At 28.4% G+C, this 11,171-nt stretch overlaps 1 protein-coding gene across 1 annotated transcript; it reads left to right on the forward strand.

Moving 5' to 3' along the window:
• Positions 1 to 7,830: 7,830 nt before the first annotated feature.
• Positions 7,831 to 10,894, forward strand: LOC107487781 (uncharacterized). The gene is made up of 6 exons (XM_052261451.1): positions 7,831 to 8,282; positions 8,753 to 8,985; positions 9,070 to 9,328; positions 9,802 to 9,981; positions 10,054 to 10,209; positions 10,473 to 10,894. Exons 1-6 carry the CDS (start codon positions 8,253 to 8,255, stop codon positions 10,638 to 10,640), a joined length of 1,026 nt encoding a protein of 341 aa, XP_052117411.1. The 5' UTR covers positions 7,831 to 8,252; the 3' UTR covers positions 10,641 to 10,894.
• Positions 10,895 to 11,171: the final 277 nt, after the last annotated feature.

An 11,171-nucleotide genomic window follows, 5' to 3' on the forward strand; every position in this document is an offset into this window, starting at 1 on the left:
ATTCTAAGTAGATCATTGTTGATTGGTGTACTAATTCTTTTTTTTTTTATTATTTATATTCAAAGTAATCAAGCAATAACAAAGAATAAGGAACTATGTATGTACGAGTCTGCAGTTAGACTTCGTCTTTCGCTAAACACACGCTACATCCAACATATTATTATTGGGATTTTTGTTGCTTTCAAACTTTAAAGTGCAAACAAAAATATTTAATTAACTCTAATTAAATGATTATAATTATTTTTTAAATTATATATTTTTTTATTTTTTCTTTGTTTCTTTTTTTTTTCTCACCAAAATTTTAGTTGCTATTTTTTTTTGTCATCATTATCATTTACCTTCTCCTTCTCTTTTTTTTATTTAATTTCTTCTTTTTATTCGTTTTTTCCTCCTTTTTTTCCATCGTCGTTATTATCGTTATCATTATATCGTTATTATCATCATTCTTTTTATCATTATTGTCGTTATTATTATTATCGTTGTCGTTGAAATTTTATCATATTAATAAAGTTATCTGATCCAAAATTAATTTGAATATATTTTTGTTCATGATTCAATCTGTTTTGTATAATTATTTTTAAACTGAGTTTGCGTTCGCAATTATTAAATATTTTCGGTATAAAAACTAAGAAATTTATGTGTATTTATTAAGAAATTTCGGTATATTTTTATTCTGATAAGTTATACATAATGATGTATTTATGTGTATTTATTCTTCATCATCTTAATTTTTTTATTCATCTTTTCTTTCTTGTTTTATGTTTTTTTCTTGTTTTGCTCTCTTAACAAGAATAAAAAAAAAGAAGAAACACAAAATGTTGTAAAATTATTAGGAAGAAGATAAACCTACATTTATTCAACTAAAAGAAAGAAAGAAGTAAAAGAAATATAGCACTAAAAAAGACATTTTTGTATCTTTGTAGCAAAATTTTGATGTAAAAACTATGAAATTTATGTGTATTTGTTAATAAATATTAGTGTATTTTTATTTTGATAAGTTTTACATATTTCAAAACTCTTTCTCTTCCTCCTCCTCGATCATCTTTTGTTGCTTCTTCTTCTTTTTTATCATCTTTTTTTTTGTTTTACTTTCTCAAGTTTTTTCTTGTTTTATTTCATTCCTTAACAAGAATAAAAAAAAATCAAACAAGGAAAAAAATACATAATGCTATAAAATTACTAGGAAGATGATGAACCAACATTCATTCAACTAAAAGAAAGAAAGAAATAAAAAAATACAATATTAAAAAAATATATTTTTGTGCTTTTGTAACAAAATTTTGGTATAAAAATTAAGAAATTTATGTGTATTTATTAAAATATTTTAGTGTATTTTTATTCTAATAAATTTTGAATAATTCAAAATTTTTCTTCTTCTTCGTATTCTATTGCTTCTTCTTCATCTTTTTCTTCTTCTTATTTTATTTTCTCATAAATGCAAAAAAAAAAGAAAAAAAAACACCAAAACAAAAAAGATATATTTACATTAATAAAATATGTATATATATACACTATGTGTAATGAAATAATTTTTAGACTAATTTAATTAAATTTAATTGTCAAACAAATTTAAATGTATATCAGGGCTGCTAAATAATTAGTCGTAGATGGTGGATCATATTTTTTTATCATTGATCTTATTTTGTATATATCTGCAGTATGTTCCCTTAATTTATAATATCTTTATCTTCTATAAACTTGCACGTACGTCTAACTATGTTACTGAGATTGCGTACTTTAACTTAATATATAAAAATTAATAGCAGCCAGCTCGGGGTTTAATTTCTATCCTTTGCCTCTTTTTTGTTTATCTTGAAACGTTTCTAGCTATGTTGACTGGAAACTTATCGTCAGTTTTTATTATTATATTCTTTATATATTTCGACATACATGATTATCAAGATAACATAAACGTGTTTTCTATTGTGTCTAAATTTTATACATAAAATTTAAAAATAAAAGGATAAATTCTAACAGTTTTTATCTTTATTTTTAGATAATTTAAACAAAAAATTCACAAACACCAGCAAATGTTATGAACATATAAAAGTGGTACAAATTGTTGTAACTAAAGTGTAAAATCATGTCTGATTTCATAGTTTCATTATATTTCACCATATATGTACTTATGTAGTATGTAGGGCTTATGTTTTCTAAATATAGCAATGGTGACCCTGCAGTGAAAAAATGATAAACGACAAACTGAATTTCGAATGAATGAGTTTTAATTACAGCTTAAGTACAATTTTGGTATCTAAGGTATTGGTCGAAATTTTTTTTCATTCTTAAATTTTTTTAATATAAAATCATTCCTAAAATTTAAAATTAAATTTTAAAATCTTCGTTTTTACTTAAATTTTAAAATTTTAGACCAAATTACTCATAACAAAAATAATTATAAAATAAAAAAATAAAAAAAATGTTTCTGCTCTTACGAAGAAAAAATAGAAAAAAAAGTAGGAAAAAAATAATAAAAATCTGTTTATGATTTATTTTTGTTTTTATTTTTACTGCCAAAAATTTAATATCTATATTTTAAAGATTAAAATCGTACTTAACCCTAGTTATAACAACGTATTAGGGGAAGTTAATGGTCAATAAATAATAGAAGTTAGTGCAAGCCACGGAGAACTGAGAATTGAAGTAAGTTACAAACTTACAATATTGGCAGTCTTTTTTTTATATGTGGGGACATTTTTCCTACAGGAAACGATAGGGGCGATTTGGGGTTAGAAGAAAAAAATTAAAAAGCCAAATCTACGGAGACAATCTGTGTTATTCAAAAAATTGACAAGGTAAAATCGTGGAAGATAATTTTTGCAGTGCACTACACACTTCCTAAAACACCAAAATACAGCATCCGTTAGTTAAACACCAAATTTCCTACCATAAAAAATATCATATAATATTTTATATTTATATAAAATAAATTATAAATTTTGCTATCATATGCTTTAAAATTGTTAAAAATACTGTAAAAAAATATTATCATACTTTTAAAATATAATTTTAAAGAACAAGACAATTAAATCTATGTGTTATTATAATTTTCGCATCTTTCTTAAAATATGACCTCTAAGTAGTTTATATATGTAAAACAAAAAACATCCTTCATCCATTGAGTTTACTTTTAAGGTTGAGTTAGATATATTTAATCTTAAATTTTTTATTCTACTATAAACATATCCTCATTGTTAAGACACTAATAAAAAAATATAAGTACATTTGTCATTAAAAATCAATTTTTACCCTATTGTGGTTGGTTATGAAAGTGATGAGGGAGAAAGTGAATTTTTTAAAATTTTAAATAAAAATATATGTTTCGTGTTTAAGTTTTGCGCCCCAACTTTCTGATAAAACTCTAATACATGTATTTTATGAATTATCGTGTGTTAATAGTATTTTTCTAAAATTCGTGTTGTTATTAAATAAACAGCGAAGATATTCACCAAAGCCTATGTCTCTGTCTCTGGAAATGTAGCAACTAAAGACAGCCATAGTTATTACATGTAATTGTTAAAATTTAATGTTAAACCCTGTATGGCTGTATTCACTCTTAACTAACCCCTCAATGGTGTCTTATCCTGGTGAGATCTTCCTTAAACCAAGGTAATCTATAAAACGGGATTATGGAAATAGCGCTGACGTGATGCGATGCCCTCTCGAATAATATTATTAATAATAAACGATATTTTATTACAACAATAAACAATAATAAAAATAAGAGTAAAGTATTATTTTTGTCTCAACGTTTGGAGTAAGTCTTAAAGTTGTCTCTAACGTTTCAATCGTCCTATTTAAGTCCCTAACATTTTAAAATTGACTCAATGTTATCCTGCCATTAGGGATCCGTTAACAGAATTGACGGCGGAACAAAATTGAGACGATTTTGAAACGTTAGGGACAAAAACGATACATAAAAATAAATTTTAATTTAACTTTATCGTTTGAGTTGTCCTTCCTGGCATGCAGTCCTTTCTTCATTTTGTTCCACTACCTCTGCTGTCCGAGGAGTTCGTCCACCACCTCTGTGGTCTTTTCTTTGCTTTCTTCCTTGACATGCTTCTTCTTTTGTATTCTGCTCCATTTTCTTGCAGCTACTGCTCTTTGCAAGCTTGTGTTTTGCATAACCACTATCCACAGCAGTGCATTGCTGATGTCCTTGGGTTAGTGGGGGTCCTTGTGTCTTGTTGCTTTGCTAGAGCCCCAACTATCCTTGATGTTGACAGATGTCCTTTTCTTCCTTTTCTTTTTGCAACAAGGATGAGGTATTGGGTTCGTGCATTTATTTGGAACCTCAAAGGAATAAACAAGCAACATTGTTTGGTTGTGAGAAACTTAATGGGCCTGCCACAATAAGACACACATTAGACAATATTGGACTTTCAACCCAACTGAATGTTTGTCATCATTAATCAACCCAAAATCAAACTAGGCTCAACAACCATTTTAAACATTGATGATATCGGAGCTGTAACAGCACAAGTCGCTTCCAACAATTTTGAAACAGTAAAACGAAGTAGCACTTCACATAAACATACCTTTCATTAGCGTTGAAATGATGCGATCTCCGTCTTCCATCCGCCGGAATGCAGGCGCAAGCTTGGTCATCGCTACAGTGACAACATCTTTCATCTTTTAAGATGTTAGTTTTGGGGAATTAGCTTCTTCTAATTCAGTGTGTTAGATGAGTGATGAATGTTAAAAGGGAGAGGTAGTTTAAATTCAGGATAATTTGGTCGGGTGGGTTTAGAGCTCGGATCTTTTCAGTGTGTGAGCGAGTGTCCGGCGTTCATCATATTCAAGAAATTTTTTTTAGGATCTACTGTGTTGAAAAAAATACTCAAAATAAGTTAATATTCAATTTATTGTCTGAATTTACACGCCAGCCTCAATTTAGTTTCTAAAATTTTAATTGCCTTTATTTAATTTCTAAACTTTATAAACATGCCTTACATGGTCTTTGAGATGATTTTGAGTACAACCTAAATGGAGCATTAATATAGATAATTTGCCATATTGAAACTTATAAAATGATGCAATTTTAGTTTTGACATTTAAATAATTCAAAAACGGCATTATATCACTAGTTTTGTTAGATAAAATTTTAATAAATACCACTTATGATATTGATTTTGGATTATTTAAGTGTTAAAATTAAAATAATATTATTTTACAGAATTTAACATAACATCTGACTGTCCATGATAGCGTTTTATTAATATTTATACGTTGAAAATTATTTAAAAAACTAACATAAATGATATTCGTAAAGTTTGAAAATTAAATAAAAAAACTAAAATTTTAAAGATTAAATTAAATTTCGTATAGAGATCAAATTAAATATTATAACCTTTAAAAATAGCAACCAATTTGTGCAAACTATTACTATTAGTCTATTAACGCGATCATCGTTATAACTAATTTAACCAAACCTACTTCTCTAAATCTATTTACTGAATACTAATTTCCTGTGGCATTTACAACGTTGACACGATCTCTTGTAAGTTCTAAATGTATTGTCAACGATCCCATTATTGAATTCGCGTATGCGTATCATGTCCTTGTCTAGCATGCACACACACACACATACATATATATATATATATATATATATGGCTTATGCTTTGAATGTTCAGCCACATTTTATTTTTTCTAAAGTGTAGACCAATTACCTTTGAATGTGACATTCTGCAATATCTATCTATATGCTTGTTGGAGGAAATTTTCTCCAAAGTCCTCACCCAATTTCATTTCATTATGTATATTCATAAAAATGTCTGGAAAACAAGAATTTTCAGCTCAAAACTGCCAAATATTTTTTATTTTAGTTTTATTTATATCAATATAATATATTCACAATGATACACGTCCCGCGCATACATATATAATTGACATTAATTGCATTAATAACATATATCATATAGGAAAAGTATTATACATTTATTTCTCTCATGATGTATTCATGTATAATATTTAATTTGTATTACTATATCAAAATTATATATTTATATTTTTTAATTATTTACATATATGCTTATTTTTAGAAAATGAGTTATACAGTGTTCTCAACCTTAACATTCTAAAATAATACAACACACCTTTTTTTTGAAGAAAAACTTTCACATTCAACTATATTGCGCATGTACTTATTCTTTTTTCGTGTTATAATTTTTTTAATTTATTAGTTTATATTCTTAATTTTATATTTTGTATTCCAACTCTTGTCAAATATCAATCAGTTTAGCTTTTTTTGTATTATTTAAAGTTTTGTTTCATAATTTTTATATTTTATTTTTTGTTTTATAACAGTTGATATGTAAAAATATAAGTTGTATAATAAAAATTATAAAAATATTATTAATTTAATATCTATATAATTTTACACACATACATTTATAATTTCACACAAATAACATCCATAATTTTATTTACATAATATCTATAATTAACAAATTTTTATAATTAATATTATCCATTCTCAAAGTATGTATTTTTCAAATTATTTTAATATCTTTTATTTGATATTCATATATATGGTTATTTATTGATTTTAATCTGTTTAGTTAATAATTATATTTAAAAATTTATTTCATGATTTTTTTTCTATATTTTATTTTTATTTTTTAATTTATAATGTATAATTTATATGTAAAAATATAGTTATATAATAGAAGTTGTTAAAATATTTCTATTTTAACATTTATAATTTGATATGGATAACATCATAATTAATGAATTGTAATTTTTTATTTTTTATTTAATTTTTTATTTTGCAGGTCCTAAACTAATATTTTTTTAATTTTTTTATTTTTAACAAATTAAGACTAATTGAATTTGAACTTTTGATATTTTTTTATATAAAATGTGATGTGATGATTTGAAAATTTTTTTAGGGTTGATGATAAAGGATTAAGGGTTTGTTTGGGAAGTTTCAAAAATATTTTTTTTGAATTTTTGACTTATGAAAAGTAGTAGTATTAATGTTTGGTGTAATTTTTAAAATTAAATTACAGCTTTTTAAGAAGTTATTTAGGAACTTATAGAGAAGTTAAAAAAAGTGACTTCTCTCATAGTATTACTATTTTTTATCATATTTTTATAAAATAAATATTTTTAGAACTAAAAATCTAAACACAAAATAACTTATTTATAAGCTACTTTTAATATAGTTATTTATTATTTAAGCTATTTTTTTACAAGAAGCTTAATTAAGTTTTTTATCCAAACTGGACCTAAAACTTTCGATTGAAATAAAGATTGTATAATTGTATATATAATGAAAGAGAGATTTTTAAAATTTGATTTACATAAATTTGAATTGATTCGTGATGTAATTAAATAAAAAAAGATAATTACAAAAAAGTTAATTGTGTCAATTAATTAAAAAAATAATTTATATTCTCTTATAAATAAAAAATAATATTAAATATATATTTTTATTTAGTATTTATAATTTTTTAGTTACATACAATGAGAGTAGATTTTTTTCAGCAAAAAATATTGAATAGTGTCAATTTTAATTTTTAATTTTTTATTATTTTTTTTATATTTAATTTTAATTTTATTTGTAAAATTAATAATAAAAAATTACACTTTATTACTCAAGTATTAAAAGATCGGAGAGATCCATTTCTGCGTACCATTACTCGGATACTAATCCTTATTTCTTGTTTGACTCGTTAATCCTTAGTCATTTCTGATTTTTTTTTTTGGTAATTAATTCAAATTGAACTTAGTTTAATGAATAATATACTTAGAACAACAACATGATGGTTATTGATGATGAAACCAAAGTGAAGAAAGAAACGAATTCCAAAGTTAGCTCCTTTTTTTCCTCTCTCTCTCTCTCTCCGGTCTTTTTAGCTTGGTGGGTCTCCCCGCTCACTTTCTCTCTCCATTTAATTGCATTACGCCACCGCCGTTACACGCGGCAATTTTGTTTCCATTTTTAAAACTTAAAACAACACTAACAATAATAACACTCGTATCATCATTTTGCTTAGTAATAATAATCTGAGAGAGAGAGAGAGAGCCCAGCATAGGGAAAAGGGTACCTTGGTGGTTGTTGTTGTTGTTGTTGGTGTTGGCTTGTAGCTGTGTTGGTACTTGGCGGTGAGGATTGGATTAAGATTGGGATTAGATTGGGGTTTGGCTTGAGGGCCTTGAATGCCATCTGGGTTTTACCTCTCTCTGGCAAACAAGTCCCAAAGCTGAACCCTTTCACTCTTCTCTCTTCTTCACCTACAGAAATGGTAGAAGACGTGTGTTTCTTCCACAAGGTACAATCTTCACTAATTCCACCTTCTATTTTTACTCTCACTAACAATGTGCTGCTCTTTTTCTTTCCTATTTAACTTCGAATCTTTATGCTTAAATTTGGGTGCTTTTTCGACTCGATCAACTTGGGGAAGAGATGGTGAAAGCGGGTTCCTTTTTTAGTTCGGGGAAGAATTAAGTCATACTTTTATTGGATTAAAGTTGAATCCTTTGCGTGTTTCTATCTGAATATTGTGGGCTTCCTAATTCTTCATTATGTATGTTTATATAGGAAGTTTGTCTATATTCTGCTGAGGCTTTTGAAATCTGGATATTTAGTACTAGATTCAGTTCCGATTTGATAATCTCCAATGTTTATATTTTTTCTTATTCTGGGATTTGGAGAGTGGGGTTTGGGGATTGGAAAAGGGTAGGTTCCACCGTTTTACCTATTTGATGCCCTTACTAGGAATGGAACTTGTCCCCATTGCAGGACATTCTTGTTATAAAGCCTCCAATGAAATCACCAACGCTATTAAGGATGGCAGTCTTGGTGTTTTCCGTGGTTTGTGGCATTTTTATCTTCTCGGTATGTCTAAAGCAGATAAGCACCCAAGCAAGGACCAACTTTGTGGAGTTCAATGTAGTTGAGAAGCCTTATCAGAGCAGAATGAGGCTAATCAACATTTCGTACTTACATTATCCCAAACCTGTATCATTTAACAGGTAATAGGAACTTTCTGTTAAACTGTTAAATTGTTATCAGTTGATTTTCGAGTTTGGTTTATTAATCACCTAGTTCGTTTCCAGGAATGAGTGTTCTCATAATCCTGTACTATTCTTTGCCATATTGTCGAATCAGAGATCAGGCAGCGGGTGGTTTGAGACCCTTTTGAATAGTCACATTAATGTAAGCTCAAATGGGGAAGTCTTTTCTGCTAAAGAGAGAAGGCAAAATGCTTCTTCTATTATACAGACGTTGGATAGAGTTTACAATTTAGACTGGTTCAATAGTGCTTCCAAGAATGAATGTTCTGCTGCAACCGGATTAAAGTGGATGCTTAATCAGGTACATGTTTGTTCCCAAAATAGTCACACATTGATTGTTGTTAATGTTGGTCAATTGCTTATGGAATTTCTGGCTTGTTACGCTGAACGAACTTTTATAAGACTTTGCTTCAATTTTGTGATGTTGTGTAAACTGTGAGGTTCTTGATATATTGGCCTGGAAGATTCTGTATACTTCTCACGAAACATTTCAATAGCCACTCATTACTGCCGCCTGCATTCGGTTCTGACATGACATATCGATCATTAAATATATTCTGCATCATTGACTAATTGGCTGCAAACTAAATTACAAGCAAGAATTGTGTTCTTATTATATATGATCCAACAAGAAGAAAAAATTACACCTTACTGTAGTTCTGCAATGGGCTTAGGCTGCACTGTAATTTTTCACCCTTTCTTTTATTTTGGAATTTGGATGAGGAGGATTCGAGTTAAACCATTGACGGCATGACACGTTCTGGTTCTGTGCAGGGAGTAATGGAGCATCATAAGGAAGTAGTGGAATACTTCAATAGAAGAAGTGTTTCGGTCATATTTCTTTTCCGGAGAAACTTACTACGAAGGATGGTATCGATGCATGCCAATTCATATGACCGTTATGCTAAGCTTTTGAATGGAACTCATAAATCTCATGTACACTCTCCAGAAGAGGTATCTCCTTCTTCCTTTCCCATGATTTTTGTTACATAAATGAAATGACACTCATATCCGCATTTATTTTAGGCTGATATTCTTTCAAGGTACAAGCCTACCATAAACTCTACATCATTGCTGGATGACTTAAAGGACATGGAGAAGAGAGCCACAAACGCTTTAGAATACTTCAACAGCACTCGGCATATGATATTGTACTATGAGGATCTCATGAGAAATCGCACTGTAAGGATCTCACCACGAACTCAATACTTTTGCTTATCAAAACCGTAAATTAATTTATCGCTGTTACTAGAATTGAGTTTAGCTGCAAATGTGTCAAATATAAATATGAAGAATATGAACTTTTTGTACCACATTGTTTTACCAAGTTCTCAGAGTCTTCCTGGTCTCTATGTTAAGGGTAAAGTCAAGAGTAACCATCTTATTCCTTCTTCAATATTACTTTACAATGCCTTACATAGGATTTACTGGTTCTGTTCTAGCAGAAGCTAAAAGATGTGCAAGAGTTTCTAGGATTGCCTCCGATGGAGTTATCGAGCTGTCAGGTTAAGATACACAAGGGGCCATTGTCAGACCACATTCAAAACTGGGATGAGGTTAACAAGACACTGCGAGGAACCGCATACGAGAGTTTCCTCGAAGCTGACTACTAGTGGTAATCTCCTCTAACTGCTCCAAAGGTGTAAATACCAACTTCACTGATCTTTTTGCCCCCAGGAAAAATCCTGTTCTAGAGTTTTGATTTTGGCTTAGAACACTCCAAACTGTGTTCTGTTGCCTTCTGTGTCACTACCTCCTGATCAAGTCAACACTGTTGATTGTTCATAACCCCCTTGCTGAGTGAAACATGTATATGCCATTACCACTTAATTATTTTAACTAAACAAGAGCATTTGCTTTTACTCAATATCAGCTTTTATGGTCTTTGCTTTCTCACTTTGGGCTAATAGTGAAAATAATCATCAAATGATCATTTGTGCGTCAATTTATCATTGAATCCTATGCTTCAAATTAATTCTGATACAACCATGAATCAAATTGATTTTTTCTCAGTTAGAAGATGATACATGGCTTAATTATTTTGTGACACATTATTTAACATACGAAAAGATCAAGTTGACGCACATAATTTTTATGAGATTACTTTGACTATTAATCCAATATTAATTGCTATAATAGAACTT

Source organism: Arachis duranensis, chromosome 5, assembly GCF_000817695.3.
Source record: "Arachis duranensis cultivar V14167 chromosome 5, aradu.V14167.gnm2.J7QH, whole genome shotgun sequence".
Classification (NCBI taxonomy): Eukaryota; Viridiplantae; Streptophyta; class Magnoliopsida; order Fabales; family Fabaceae; genus Arachis; species Arachis duranensis.